General features: G+C 32.9%; 1 protein-coding gene across 4 annotated transcripts; it reads right to left on the minus strand.

The window, feature by feature from the left end:
* Positions 1 to 2,535: 2,535 nt before the first annotated feature.
* Positions 2,536 to 16,207, minus strand: LOC130641781 (colorectal mutant cancer protein-like). Of its 4 annotated transcripts, none has more exons than XM_057448730.1 (14): positions 15,964 to 16,207; positions 12,535 to 12,797; positions 12,026 to 12,360; positions 9,077 to 9,241; positions 8,581 to 8,740; positions 7,228 to 7,532; positions 7,050 to 7,146; positions 6,626 to 6,699; positions 5,565 to 5,693; positions 4,984 to 5,481; positions 4,767 to 4,896; positions 3,697 to 4,685; positions 3,052 to 3,399; positions 2,536 to 2,726 (listed from the first exon to the last, which is right to left on the minus strand). In XM_057448730.1, exons 1-14 carry the CDS (start codon positions 16,086 to 16,088, stop codon positions 2,643 to 2,645), a joined length of 3,702 nt encoding a protein of 1,233 aa, XP_057304713.1. In that variant the 5' UTR covers positions 16,089 to 16,207; the 3' UTR covers positions 2,536 to 2,642. The 4 variants fall into 4 exon arrangements, with proteins under 4 accessions (XP_057304713.1, XP_057304714.1, XP_057304715.1 ...); XM_057448731.1 differs by lacking the exon at positions 15,964 to 16,207 and adding an exon at positions 12,953 to 12,990; XM_057448732.1 differs by lacking the exons at positions 12,026 to 12,360; positions 12,535 to 12,797; positions 15,964 to 16,207 and adding an exon at positions 10,556 to 10,777.
* Positions 16,208 to 16,232: the final 25 nt, after the last annotated feature.

Below are 16,232 nucleotides of genomic sequence, written 5' to 3' on the forward strand. Positions count from 1 at the left end.
GTAGTAACTAGAAAAAGCCTGTTACAAGCTTTGACAAGTTTATTGCATGTATACCATGCAATCTCGTTCTCTAACTTAGATGAATAGTGTTGTTTTGATTTTGCCTAAAATCTATCCTACTTTCAACAAAAACTGGTTCCATTTAAAATTTTAAGTCAGAAAATTGAAAGCAGATGTTTTAAAAAAGGAGCAAACTAGTTGTCTCTTAACACAGCCGAACAAGTTTGCGGATCAGGCTTAATTTATCCAACTCTCGCTATTCAAGATGGCTGACTATCAGTCTGATTTTAAAGGTAAATTTTATCGAAAATATATTTTGCGTTTTCTTTTAACTTTTTCTCGCATGTATCTTCTCTTATTATAGAGACAAATTTAAGATTTAAGTAATTTTGATGGGAATTTCCAAGCTTTTTCGAGATTAGTAGTAGATTAGACCAGTATTTTCATAAAAAAATCTAATGAAAAATTGAGAACATTTTACTATTTTAAAATAAATCCCTTTTAATAATACAAAGGGTGTGTCCGTCTGTTTTTTTTTTTTTTATTTCACATTATTTATTGTCGAAAATACAATAAAAATAGTCATATTTAAAAAAACTGACTAATTAAAATCGACTTCATGTAACTAACAAATATAAATTAAAAATAATAAATAAACTAAAAAGAATTTAACCTCAAAAGGTGATCTTATTTCTATATGTATCCTAAATTGTGAATAAACAATCTACAAAGACGACACTGACAAGTTAAGCCTTTCCATTTTTTTAGACAACTTACAAACGTTGAAATGCATGGCGCTTCTTGAATAGATTTTGGTAGAGTTGCCCATAGCTGCGGTCCTCTGAAGGTTGTGACAGGCAAAGTGAATGTGTTCATTTTTCTTTGAAGTTAACCGAAAAAAGCATATCTCTTTTGCCGATAAAAGCCGCGAGTTTTTGTTTGTTTACATTTTAAATCATGTAATCAAAATAAAACAATTTTATTTGTCGAATAAAATCACGTGATCAAAATAAAGACATTTCGTTTGCCGAAAAATGCAAGTTTCCCTTGACGTTCAAACCAGCCCATATTTTTTTTTGATTTAGAAAGGAAAATGAGGTATGTTGCTTGATTGCAATTTTAATTTAATTGCAAATTGTTTATTTTGGTTTAAGCGTAAAAGAAATTTTATGCTAGCTACGGAGAAAAGGAAGTTGTTATCGATAGCCATAGTTAGTCAGTAACCTAATTTCTTTACTACATACGACTAAGGAGAATATATATCCAGATAATTTTTTTTTGTCAAGAATAAAAGGCGATGATCATCAACAGAGATTTTTTTTGTCGAGAATAAGAGGACGATCGAGCTACAACAAAAAAAGTAAGAAGATTTAAATTTATCTTTGTGAAGCTTTTAAAGAGTAACCATTTTTTTTGTATTCAGCCTCCATGCTTCTTATAAACTTTCAAGAAGTCAATCATAAATTGATTTCTTGGGTTGTCAAGAAAGTAATTGACAATTCTGGGGAACCAAATGTTTTATGTATATATCCAAGATCTAAGGAGGAGAAAAATAAGACAAATTTTTGACTTGATATTCTGAATTCCATTATGAAGAAAATAATATCACTTACTTAATAAGCAAGACGTTTGGTTTTTGTTTGTTTGTGTTTTCAATTCCCCAATTTTCTTAAGCTCGGTCAACACACCCGTTTCGAAAGAAAGAGACGGGTAAATAACGTCATCATCTATCCCCATATTTCTTCAACCATTAGTCAAAAACATATGATCCTATACATTATTTGATCAGCATTTTAAGCTGTACACAATAAAGGCAACGGGTAAACAAATTTGTAAAAAAAATATTTAATCATTGCTGACGTTAGCAATATTCTTAATTTTTATATCTTCTTAAACGCTGATCTAAACCGCGATATCCTAACCGTGTTTTAAGCTCTACGTAATACAGGTAACGGCTAAAAAATGTTGCGAAAAGAATTCCACGGGCCTTATCGACTAGTATTAGAATATTAGAGATTTTAACGCCACGAGCAAAGTCTGTACCCATGTAGCATTATGTCTTTTTAAAAATAAAAACGTTAAAAACCATATAGGCTTGCGAAAGTAAAATTGAAATTTGAGAAAGTAATTTAGAAATCTACTTTTGGAAGAGTTTTGAGAAGACTTTTCAAATTTAGAAATGAATTAAGTAGCTTTAAGGACGCGTGGGAACCCTGACACTTTAATCATGGAAAAAACTTTAATACAGTTTAGCGGTTGAAAGTGAGTCTTTCCTTGGATTACGCTGCTAGATATTACCTTGAGGGTACAAATTATATGCGAAACTTATTATCGCGGCAGAATGGTCCCAAAATGCTTCCTAACATAATTTTCAGAAATGAATGGATTTTTAGCAACGAAGAACTTAAATGGCCTGAAGAAATGATGATTTGGCGTGGCGATTTTGGGGGATGCAAGGACTATTATTTTGTTGTGACAAATTATGTACTAAATTCAGAAAATTGCAGCCGGAGAAAAACACAACAAAACCAACGATTTAAAATATACTCAAATGGATTTCTTCTCAACGAGCATGACAGGAGTACAATGTGTATTTAAAAAATTCCTTAATTTACAATTGAAGATAATGGAGTACGTCCGTCCTATAGCGATGTCTCTGTCTGCAACAACTGCGCACCGGATGGAGTTTCTTTTAGTACTGCGATTTGCTCCTTTAATGCGCGAACCTAAAAAAAAGTGTTTACAGATAACGAACTGTTGTTACGTTCTATCAAAAGAAAACATCGTTTTTGCGTGTCACATCATTCTTTTATAATGAAAGCGTACTTTGCAGGGGTTATTATGTTAAATATGAAAAAACTGCGACATACCGTACCACAAACTATGGTCGTACGATACACTATGATATGACGTGCGACAAACCACGATATGTCGTACGACAAACTATGACATATCGTGCAAAAGATGTCGAAAAGGTGGCAAAAACTTTTAAAAAGAAAATTGAAATAAATCCGTCATAGCATAGAACATCCAAGAAATTATTCTACAAACCTGAATTTGATATTTTTCAGCCATTTGTACTAACTGCTGTTCAAATTTCTTTAACCGACTGGCATGACGTTTCTTGGCTTTCTCGTACGCAGTAACTAGAGCTCCATTGGCACGTTTTAAATCACTAATATACTCTGCAGTTTGTTTATGCCTGATTTCTGAATTCTTAGAAAGTTTTTCAAGTGTATCTACTAATTCTTGTATTCTGTGCTTCAGTTTACGTTCTCGTCGCGACGCTTCAATTAAATCGACCGGAATTTCATCCGTGGAGGAGTATTGTAAAAACTCGCTCTGTCCCGGTGTTGTACTGTGTGTGCTGCTGCTATGTGTCGAGAGGGTTTCGTCATCCTAAAATAATTTAATGTTAAAATTTCAATCGCTATTCTTTTAGTATTAACGCAAAGGATAAATTGCTCTTATAGAAAGATTTAAATGCGAAACAAAATAATGTGGAAATTTTGTTATTCCAATAAAAAAATAGATTCGATTACACTATTTTAATTTGCAATTCTTGAAATTTTTTACAACCGCCGAGCCAACTTTAATCCCGCAATTTTTTTCTTTCGCAAATACTTAGTCCTCTTAAGGGAGTTCAAAACAAATTTAACACAGCTCTTAATAAACCAAGTCAGATTTTATACTTACAGGAACAGATGATCCAGATGGCAACGGTCTCTTCCCATCTTTCATCAATAACTTTCGTTTTTTAATTTGCTCCTTCACCTCTGATTTTAAATGTTCTATATGTACAATATAAGCTTGCTCCTGGGCCTCCCTTGAATTCATTTTAAGTTCTAATGCTCGCTTTTCTTTTTCTAATAAATAAATACGATGTTTTAACTCGGCCCGCTCCTCTTTAAGAGCCTGCATCTCTTGCAGTATAACAGCCGTTTCTATGTCCATGTTGAGTTCATGCGTTCTCTCTGCACGTTCTAAAGTTGCACCCTCATCGGTTGGGTTATCACTGTATTCATGTACCGATTCAAGTTCAACAACGGTACCTTTATATATGCCACGTTCAGTTTTAAGTCGTTTAATGTAAGAACGAAGTCTATGTTCTTCGTCTTTAGAGAGTGTGTCCGTGCATACAGAGTTTTGAGAGCTACCCGTGCTCGTACGACTTTTATAACTTCTATCCAGGCTATCCTGTTTCAATTTCTCTTCTGCTGAAGTGATGGCGTTTTCATACTTTTTATCCAGTTTGTGTAGTAGCGATTTTGCTTGCGTCTCGGCGTCCTTACGTTTGCTGTGATATGACTTGATCATGTCCTCCTCTTCGACGTACCCCAGTTGTTGTGAACTCGACGATGCAATTGATATGTTAGAGTGAGAAGACTTAGTCGACGTGAGAGATTTGATTGTATCGAAATTTCCTATCCCAGCCGCTTGACAGTTAGCAGCGTAAATGTCTGCTTCAGATTCTTGCAACTGTAACATCACTTCGTACGTTTCAAGTAAATGTTCCGTGTTTTGCACCGCTAGTGACCACGCGGTACTGTTGGACTCGTATTTACCACACAGGAGACTTAACCGTTCTGCGTTTTGTTTACTCTCATCCAAACTCAACTGCAGCAAATCGTTTTGTGATTGTAAGTGAGCCATACGGCTTTCCAGTCGTTCAACATTGATAGCACCTAAACAGAACAGCGAGAAGATTTTCATAAAAAAAACCTATCGAAATTATTAAATAATTGCTGGAAACGCAAGTTCACTACCTTCTTTACTTTTCTCATCAACTTCTGCGAGAAAATGATGCGCAAGTGTCCTCAACACTTGATCGTAAGTATGATACGTCAACAGCGTGTGTAGTAAAGTTTCTGGTATGCGACCATGTAAGTTACGTATCTAAAGTAAAGTAAATGAGATAAGATTTCAATAAACAAAACCATATTCCGTTACAGAATATGTCGTGAACATTCAGAGTTAACTTACGATAGCCTTTGATATTTCTGATCGATGAGTGTCATCTCCAATTGAAGATCCTAGGTCACTCGATTCCATGTGTTGACCCCTGCGTAAGCTACTCTCGGGACTTATTGTATATCCCTTAGAATTGACGGCGACAAACGCTGAGCTGGGATGTGATGGTAAGCTGTTTGTACTATGACTAGGCGAATTCAACGAATGCTTGCGTGCTTCTGAAGCAGACCGTTGCTGTAAATTAGGCGATTGTCGTGGAAGTATTGGTGACCGATTGTCCAGGCTAGCCGATCGATGCGGCGGTTGGAATGTGTTTTGCTGAGCCCCTCTAGTTTCAGACACAGCACTTGATGACCGCTGCAGCGATTGTGGAGATTGCGAGCGTTCATGGTAGGAACGATCTAGATGTGTCGAGTGTGAACGGCGATGACCAGACCCAGCCGAACCTGTTGATGCGATGGGTGAAGGCTCCCGTACACGGGCTTCGATAGAGTCTTGAAGGCTTCGATTCTAAAATTTAAACAAAAAATCATGTTATTTGCGAACGCACAAGAACAGCAAACCTGAAAAAAAGAATACAAACAAACCAGTACCTTCTTTCTCAGTCTTTCTTTTTCTTCTCTGATAGTTAGATTCAACGTTTTCACATCTTCAACTTCTTGTTCGGACTTTCTTAATTTCGACCGGAGATAGTTGTTTTCTTGACGAAGCTTTGAGAACTCCTACAAAGAATACTCACATTACTAATTATGACAAAAACAATATAAAAAACCTACGGGTTTTTTTGTGCGACTTACACTAAGCTTTTCGAACACGCTCCAATTCGATCCATAACCCGAACTTAAACTAGTAGAACCATAATTTGAACTGCAATTCGAAAATGACGAAATTGCAGACAAACTTCTTTTCTTTCTTCGTTTACTTGATCCGCAAAGCATACTTAAAGCATTCATTTGGTCTAGTTTCATACTGTTTAGCGTACAGATCGAGAATGGGTTTATTATGTACAAGTAAGCGATAATATCAACTGACTCACACCAACGTAGAATCAAAACAGTGATCCACTTAAATACGAACTAGCCATTTTATTTTCTCTCTCAAGTGCTTTTATACTTTTGTGGTTAGGAAGTGTCAAGAGAATTGCGGTCAAACAAATTTAGAAAGCTTGTAATCTTTTCATGAGAAAACTGCTGTAATGTAGTCCACAAAACTAAAACTGACAGTCGCTTTCTCTCTAGATACTTTCTTAATTTAACATGAAGCTTAACTAGGCGTGCAGGAGCCAATCGTGCATTTAATAAACGATTACTCCCTCTTTATCAATTATTCTGAAAAATCCCTTATGTTGTTATAATAATGAAAAGAATTTTAGATCTGACTACAAATAGTTTAGACACCAAAATTATGAGCGGTAAAAATGCCATACTTATTTACAACATCGACCATGGGAAGTTGTAATTATTGCACATCAGCACTGAGTCAGCGCTATATTTCCTCATTTATTCAACTCATTCTGACTCATGTATTACCCTAAAACCACTTTGACGTTGGCACGCATACAACGTGCGGTTAAAATCAATACACTAGCGAAACAAACAATGACGTCAAAAACAAAATGGTAGCCGTAAACATAAACAAATCAATTGATACATACTTCCTCGACATGAGTTGTATTTCCCTTCTGATACACATATCCTTGAACGCTGATGTCGTGCAGCTGTTTCTCCACTAAGACGAGATCAACATAATGTTAACAGATCGACAAAGATTATCAGGATTGAGTAGCTGCAATAAGGTAGGAATTAGTGCAGACTTTAGTATGAATCCAAACACGGTAATATAAACGAATTCAGTTAACGAACTAATGCATATAAAGAAAAAAAATACTATGATGTCATCGCAATATTATTGCTATTTTGTCTTCCCCCTTCTGATTAATCATATCTAAATGCATCTGTTGAGATTGCCTATTTCCCCCTCGTCTGCGGTAATAATATTTATGTGAAAAGGAGTTACTTAAGCATTTAATGACTGCTAAGTACAGGACACTTAATGCCAATCATGACGTCATAACTTACATGTTCGTTTATCTCGTTTTAAAGAGTCAACTTGGTTTAATAAGTCTTTCAGTTGAGCTTGTGCATTTATGTTAGTCGGTTCCGGTGATTTAGAAACCTAGAAAGTACAACAAACTTTTCAGTTTCCAAATTACGTAAGCCACCGTGTTGGAGATTCTAAGTGTTACGTCATACTTACATTTCTAACTTCCGCCATTATGCTGCTGCTTATGTCTGTTTCACTTGGAGCTAACATATCCTGGTCAGCTTTTTTAGCTTTCCGATCTCCGATTCCTTCAAGAGCGCCGAGAACTCGAGAAAGTTGTTGCTGTAGATCGTCTCCATCTTGCTTTTCCGGATTTTGCTCTCCTCCTTTTTGTGGAGCAGACAAATCGTTGCCGATTGTATCGTGTGCTGTTGCAAGAAAGTTTACTTGGTTTGGTCCTTCGTCATCCAGATGGTGATCGCAGTTTTCACATGAACATTCTGAACAACCATGTGAGCCTAAAATCAAATACATCCGCTTGGAATATCAACAACGACGACTACAACAACAAAAAAACAGTAAATAAAAGATATTTAGAATGTCAAGGATTTGAAGATATTATTTCAGTTCACCATGTAAGTTGAAAAGTTACCTAGGAAAAGTTACCATGCAAAAAAATTATGAAACAGACCCTTTTATATGTTAGGTAAAAAAATATACTAGTTCCTGTTCTTTGAAAACGCTTTACCTTTCGTAAAACTTGTGGAGCTAAACGCTCTTTTTATCCTACCCAGTGTGTTTGTTCCTACTGAAAACCATGATGTTCTCTTGCTCGGACTTTTAGGTTGTCTTTGCAAAGAGCTTCTTAGCAGTGACATGTTCCCTTATTATTTTTTTAAAGCTCCTTTTCTCATTAAATAGATTTCCTTCATCGTTTGTGATGAATTAAAACAAACTGTAAATAGGGCTTTGTGTTGCTTCATGTTTCTTATAGAAATAGATGTTAATGAAATTCTTTCATTCGTTTTTTTTTAACTTGCATAAAACAATTTATGAATAGATGTTAAAACACAAGCAACAAAAAAGCTGAATGACTGAGACCTTAACATAACAACAATGGATTAATCAAGAAAACCTTTAAAAACATAAACAACAGGCTATTTATCCAAAAGCACGAAACTTCGGAAGTAAAAAAGGGAAAGTATAATAAATATTCTCCCATTATAAACCACATTTTTAGTTTGTCTTTGGGAAACGTGAATCTCCAAGTGAGGCTCATAACAAGAAGATATGTTGTGGATAAATATTTGACATTCCAAACTAATTAGCTTAAGTGTTGCCATGGCGTTTTGCACAAACATACTCAGACATCCAATTACAGAACAGTAGTAAAATCGAAACCATGCTAACTTCACGGCACAAAGCTTTTAAGGGAATCTTGGTGAAAATTGACATTTAGTCAACCTGCAGAACGTAAAAGTAACATTGGGCTTAAGGAGGACTGTTAATCAGTCTCATTTTTTCTCAACTTTCCTAAAAAATTTACAACCAAGTTGACCCACATACCTTGGACTTCCAAATCTGATGTTGATCCTGATCTTCCCTCTTCATCATCCTCCTCCCCCTCCTCATCTTCCTCCTCTTCAATGATAACATTACCATCTGCTTTGTTAAGCTTCCGTCGTAATTCTGCAATGACACTTTGAAGTTCGGTAATACGCATGGTCTATAAGAAAGGAGTATCATCCAATATATAAGCTAGGGTTTTGACGTTGGAAAATCAGTATAACTGGCAATGCTATATTTCACTATCACATCAGGAATGTAACTTTTTATATTGCAATGACATATGGAATTACTTACATTCTTTATGTTCTACAAACTCACTAATGAAAAGTGAGAGAACATTGCCTCTTTACTAATTAAAAAAGAATTTATGACACCAACAGGTACTTCAATAATAACTTATGTGAAGACTGAAATATTCATGACAACAAGTCTTTCTACTCTGATTTATGCCTTTCTACTCTGATGTATGCCTTTTTACTCCTGTTTTACATACCTGAGATTGTAATTTTTCTTCAAAGTCCTGTTGCATCTTCTGCTTTTCATAATTCCACTGCGACTGTTGTTTTCGTAAGTCATCACGTTCATCACGTACTAGCTGTAAACGACTGTTCAGGTCGTAAATTTCATTTTTATAAGACGTTAGAGCAGCTAAATGCAACTAAAAAGAAAAGGGATTTGCTGTACTTGCTCAGCCTTCTAATTCAAGTATTTAAAACCAGTTACATGCTTTAGGTTGGCAAAATTGTGTTTCAAGTCGGCAATACATATAAACGAACAAGAGTTAATATATTTAGAGAGAAGAAAGAGCAAAACTACATCAGACTTGAAACCACGCCAAAATTTCAAGATGTGAATCGGGAATTTTTGTTAACAGATTAGCATTTGCCATAGAAAGTTCTAAGTACTGATGCAAATTAGAAAGTCTTTCGTTTATCATTATGCCTATTTGCATAGTGTAGATAAAGTTGGAGTTGTGATTGCTTGTGTACTTGTTTACACCTAAGACAAAAAATGAAGGACAAAGCTACCTTGTATTCCTTCTTCTTTACCTTTAAAATAGAAATCTTTCCCATTTGTTAAAAAGAAATTTTTTCACTGTTCTAAATCCTGATTCACTTTGAAAAAAATCAAATTTTCAACCAAGTAGAAGATTTTCTACTTATTTATCTTTTTTTATTTTTTCAAAACAAACAGCTTTATCAAATATAAACAAAGATTTTGCTTATTTTTTTTTAAACAGAAAAATTTAACATTAAGAGAAAGCAAACAAAAAATAAAATGTGAAGAACACATGTCTTTGCTTTATTGTTTACAAGGATGGTTTCTTACATAATTCATCTTAAAGAAAGATTCAGAAATAGATAATGTTGGAAAAAGCATCATTTTTTATCTCAATAATATATAACACAACCTTAACATCTAATTTTAAAAATACTATTAAAGCAGCTTAATAAAACTAATATTTCTAAACTTTTATTCAGTTTCTTAGATTTCTAACATTGCGGCAAGTCCTAAAAACAATGCACAAGTATCATGATCTGACTAAGAGGGTCGTTTAGACAAGACAAAAGCGAAGTTCAGGCGAAGTGAAATTCAACAATTCAATTTCACCAAAGTGAAATGTCACCATAAACATTCATGTGGAACAGTCCTAAGAAACGAACTATGGACTAAAGTGATTTAAACCATTTTGAGTTCACTTCAGGTCTTATGCAATACCCCACAAGTATTATCGATAGGTTATAAACAACCTTATCAATTTTCATTGTTCTATAATATTCAATAGGTTCTATATAAGTTCTTTTCAGACACAAGCTTAAGGAGATTTTTCGAAAAAAAGTTAAAAAATTAAGCTTCATAGACTATTTCAGAATAGGTAGAAAAACAAGTGAAAATGGCAGAATGCCTCAGTTTAAACAAAAAAAAACTAGGAAACACTCCGAGGAAGCAAAAAACAAACAAAAAAACATACCACTCTTAATTTTAAAACATAAACTTTCACACTGTCAACTGAATGAAGCTGACGTTGTCTCTTCATTGTAAACGACTGTATTCTCAATATCCAATTTGATAACTATCTATCTTTAAAAACTTTAAAGTCAAAGCAACTGCAGTTAAGTTTCCTTTTTCCTTATAGAGATGTGGTTAACTCAAATACATTTTTGAACATAACATTCTCAAAAGCACATTTGCTTCTTACCAGTATTACAAAAACTTGCAAACTTCTTCTGTTGATTCTTAAAAATACTTTAAAAATATAAAAAATTTATACATTTAAAATTTATGAAGTGTAATAACTAAGATTTTTTATGGCATAGTGACAAACTTTTTTTTTCTCTTAAAAACTGATAAGAAACAAAGAAAAATAGAGAATGGAAGTTCATTAATAATAAACGTAACAAGCAGGTGAAGAACACTGGTGAAATATCAAAAACAGAAATCACTAAGGTTTTTCTATTTTATTACTGTCTGCATTAAAAAGTGTGAAACTGAGCTGGTTGTTTTATCTTAAGCTACTAGTCGTGTGGTGTGTCAATATGGTGAATAAATTCTTTATGTTCAGGCGACAAAGCACTTTTTATGACTAATCACATTAAGAATGCAGTCGTAAAACTGATAAAAATCAAACTAATGAAAATTGAGAGGAAAAATGATGGCACAGTTTTAATATGGTAAACTTTTTGTTTACACTGGAATCAAACAACAGAATCAAACAACAGTGGCAAAATAAATTTGTTATTTTTTGGATTTGGACTTGTTTTTATATATAATAAGTCAAAAAATATAAACAGCTATTCCAGCCACATAAAAACAACAACAAAAAGATTAAAAAAAAACAACATTTTTATGGACACAACAGTTTAAGCCAAACACATTTATGCAAATTTGTATCAGGGATTGAGATAATATATAGGCATCAAACATGTTAACAATGCTTGCAAAAGAATTGACAACATGCAAAATGCTTAATTTATGATTCACACTTTAGTTATAATATCTTTTATTCAAATGATGCTTATGGTGCCAAACTAATATCACTTGTTTATCAACTTTAAGCAGATTTTAGGAGACAAATAACTTTGTGATGCAGAGCTTAGAAATTAAGATAAAATCTTTAGTTTAAATGACAACACAAAAACAAGCGTCACATCTTTTGTTAAAATTTATCTACAAATTTTACTTTAATTGGAGGGAACACTAAGGAAGATGAAATCAATCTAATTTTTTAGACACCAGAAAAAAATGATATATAATTAAATAAACGTCATCATCATTATCACCACTTTCCATGCTAGCATCGGTTGGACAGGCTATATTAATGACCTTTTTCAATCTGATCTAGACTGTGGTAGTTCATCAAGTCTGACCTTATTACCTGATTAACAAAATAAAAAAACAAAAACAAAATATAATATCATAAACAAAAGAAAAAAAAACCCACCTTTTTTGACATCTCTAAGTAGTCTGGACCTGAAGTTTCCCTTGCATCATCTTTTATATTATTTGTCTCAATAGGGTATTCGTGCCGTCCATGATTACTCGTTGCATTATTCACAACATTTTTCTCCGAAAACAAGGGATCAATAATTTTTAATTTTTCTAAGTGCAACAATGTTTTATGGTCTAAATAATCTTCGATCCCACCACCACTTTTACGATGGGGGTTCGTATCTGAATCCCATGCAGCAGCAAGTTGTTTTATTCTTTCATGACTTAATTCAAGTTCCATATCGAAAGTAGATTGGTAACTCGCTTGTGGCTGTTTTCCTGCCATATCTAAAAAACATTATAATCACAGTTAAAAGTACATTTATAGCATGTGGAGAAACTTAACCCTGTAAAGATTAGTGTAATGCTATCATGATGGCATCATCATTGTCGTCATGGTAAAAATTATAAATCATATGCATTCTTATAATTAAATGAAGTGATAATTCTTCAGTGCTTTACCTTTTCTGATCTCCTCCTTCCTCGCTCTTCCCTTTTCAGCCATTTGTAATGGCACTTGTGTTTCAGAATCAGTACTGTAATATTCCGGCGAAGAGTCTGAACTAGATTGATTAAATTCCCCACACAATAAAGCGCTATTCTCACAAAATTGAAAGAACTGCGAATAAGATATTTTCCCTGTTTGACTTGCTCCAAACTGCTCAAGTATTTCTGATATGTTTCCTTCCAAACCAATTTGATTACGAACTTCTTCCAAATCAGATCTAAAAAAGCACAAACAAACTCAATGGTCAAAACCTAACAAGAAGCATCATTCCTTGCTCCACATAACAACTCCTTAAATATTTCAGAAAAAAAACTAACAAAAATATTTCAAGAATCACTTGAGAATACAGTAAAACACTTCACAATAACTTACAAAATGTTAAGAGGGTGGTACATTTAACATTTAATTGACTTCAGGTATCTCATTCAAAAAATCACATTTTTTATTTACTTTATAGTGAGGTTAAGTTTATTGTGAAAACTTGCAGTTAGTGTGAAGAAATTAAAATTTAAAAGAAACCAAAGTTACTCAGCTACATTAACTTATGTTTTTGTCAATAAAAAAAGTATATAGTAAAAAAGGGATTAGTTTTTTTTCAAATCATTTAAAAAAAATTATTGATTAACTTTCAATTAGACTTTTTTTAACACAATAGCCATGTGGCAACATAAAACAGTCAGAAGTAGAATGATGAAATCATGGACTGTTAAACACTAAATCTTTTATTATCATAATAAATGAATCATAAAAAACATTTTTACTGAAATCAAATCCCTTTTCTACAAAACATTTAATAAAGCTAAACACAAGAAATAGATGTGGTGTGCCAGACAGTAAACACACTCCAGTCCATCTGAATACACATTTATTACAAAGTAAACTATCGTCATAACTTGCTTGGCCACATATAAACCTACATTATAATAACGAGACAATAATGAAAGAAAAACAAAAGTTCATAACTTAACACAAAAATATTTTAAAAACACTTTTATGACTAAAAGTATTTAACTATAAACATTCAAGAAAAGTGTATACATCCAAAAATAATTTTTCACTTATAATTAAACAGCCAATTGAGAATGATTTCACATTTCTTTAATAATTCAATTCTATAGGTAAAAAAAGTAAAATTACTCATTCAGTATTTTAGTGAATACCTTTATAAACTTTGAAAATGTTTACATAATTTTTAATTTGTATCTAAGTGCATTACTTTCACACAGGAGGTAGTATATATTTCATTAGTTGGAACTTTGGTATTGAATTTCTTTAATAATTTTCATCAAAGCAGGAAATTTGCAATACAGTGCCGGTAATTATTTTCACATGAAATTATGTTTAATTAAGAAGAAATGAATTGTTTATAAATATTTGCATGTTACTTTTCGTTACAAAACCACAACATGAATATGCTATCACAAAGTATTCACTTTTTTTCTCGACAGCTTAAAATGGAATTTGTATTTTTTAACTATAGGAAAAACAAACAAAAACCAATCAACACTAATTAAAATAAATTATCTGGTAAAATTGTTACAAGAACAGTCTATAAAAAGTAACACAGACTTGTTTGGACCGGTTTCAGTCAGGGGAAAATATTGTCTTGTCATATTATGCAATAAAATAATAAAATTTTTAATACATAAAAATTTCATTATTTTATAAAAAAATATAACATACAGTTTGTTCTAGCACACACTGGCAAAGTTATTATATGACCTTTGCAATATTTTTGAAACCTGAAAAGCATAACCCTAAAAATAAAGCATAACTCAAGCCTATAACATTCAAAAATTTACCATCTCAGAAAGAAAACACCAGTTTATGTCCTTTGCACAGTAAGGTGTAATGGCCAATTCACACACTTACATATATAGTTAAATTTCTGCTCATTTTAGGTAGTGCTTGTGGAAGGAGGAATTAAAAGAACAATCACCGACCTATAATTACACTGTCCTTGCTTTATGAAACTTCTAAAAACATTTAACCTTGTATATATAAACCATATTATATACATGGCGCTAGAAATCTTGTTTGCTTTCAGCTTAGCTTAGCATTGTATTGTATACAACATCAGAAATGCTTACTAAATTTGATTATTGTAAATCCTCCCTTTTGAAGAAATGCCTCTTCGAAGGAGCAACTTTGGGGGTTTAATTGAGCATTTATGGTATTTCTGCCAGATTTTCAATTGAGCATTTATGGTAATTTTACCAGGTTTCCAATTGAACATTTGTGGTATTTTTACCAATTTTCATATCTTTTAAAACAAATTTAGCAAAGTTTAAATCAAAGAAAACCAAATTAATCAGGCAATAAAATTCATTCACCCAACAGACCGACCAACTCATTTTTGTAATTAGAAATGGTGTTAACCAAACATATTTTTTGAGGGTGGTCCTATTGTTCTTGACAAAACTCGTTTATCTATACTACAGTCATGGAAAATGACTAAACGCAAAATCCCAAAATCATGGCAAATATATAGTGACTAATGTAACAAATCTGAAACGGGTCTTCAGTAAGCATTTTACTTCATCAAAACAACTATGTCTATACCATCTAGGAAATTTGCCATACCACTTTCTTGCCAAGAAATTTATTTTCTGTTTTATTTGATCGGAAAGAAAAAAAATAATTAAGAAATTTGTTTTAGTTAAAACTTTCACCTTAAACCTAATGGATTTTGCTATTGCATACTATTCACAGGGCGCCATAGATGAATTCCTTTGTTTAATTTTTAGTGATAAGCTCGTTTACCTCTGGCATCTGCAATGGCAGGAAAAAAAATAGGGAAGGCGGAGGGCTAGGTGAAGCAAAGTTATTTTCAGTCCATTTCGTCACATGAAAGGATTATTTAGGACTTTAAACAAATTCTAATAAATCAGAAGGCATCAATCTGCACTAGATAGTTTAAAATCTTTTTTGACATTTCTATGGAAAAAATCCATAGAAAAAGACCTCTCTTCACTAAATCCAAATTCTCCCTGCCATACACAAATGCCAAAGCCAAAGAGCTTACTGCTGAAAAAAAGTAAGCACATAACATCAAGCAGGAATTCATCTAGTTTGACAAATATGGGACCTCGCTTATAGCATACTATAAAGAGCTGACTGTGTAAACAGTATGTGTTTTCCTCAAACAATAATGGCTTCCCTGTTATATGCTGAACTGTGTTTAAGAATAAGGTTTAAGAATATATGTTCTTTTTTAGCCAGAAAAATACAACTTAATGTTTGAAAATATTTTTTTTTTAAGCCCAAGACTAAGTTAGACTACGAAAAGAAACCAGCTAGCTAGCTAATTTTATCCATACCTGAAATACTTCAAAAATTTTATGGTAGCAGCTAGATTACACAAAAAAACCCATAATTTATACCTATCTAAATAACCATCTCGATCCTTGTCACAGGCAACAAAAATTTTCTTTACAAAATCGTCCATGGAAGTTGATAAGTTTCTTCTAAATTTTGCATGGTGTTCTTCTGGTTCATTTCTGATCATAGATGGAGAAACATCTGAGTGCCGCTAACAACTACAATCAAGTGAAAAGCTCCCTTTCCGTTAAACAATAATTTAAACTCCCCAGTATGAACCGTCAACAAAATTTGATTAGTTCTGCTCCGCTGAATAGAAGAAAAATAAAAC

This window comes from Hydractinia symbiolongicarpus, chromosome 4 (assembly GCF_029227915.1).
Source record: "Hydractinia symbiolongicarpus strain clone_291-10 chromosome 4, HSymV2.1, whole genome shotgun sequence".
NCBI lineage: Eukaryota > Metazoa > Cnidaria > Hydrozoa > Anthoathecata > Hydractiniidae > Hydractinia > Hydractinia symbiolongicarpus.

Bases quoted from the DNA above. Each gene is read 5' to 3' on its own strand.
- LOC130641781 (XM_057448730.1), bottom strand. From the start codon at position 16,088: ATGATCAGAAATGAACCAGAAGAACACCATGCAAAATTTAGAAGAAAC. The intron at 8,741-9,076 runs GTATGTAAAACA...CCTTTCTTATAG, and splicing joins AAGAAAAATTACAATCTCAG to ACCATGCGTATTACCGAACT. The intron at 4,686-4,766 runs GTAGTGAACTTG...TGTTCTGTTTAG, and splicing joins TGATGAGAAAAGTAAAGAAG to GTGCTATCAATGTTGAACGA.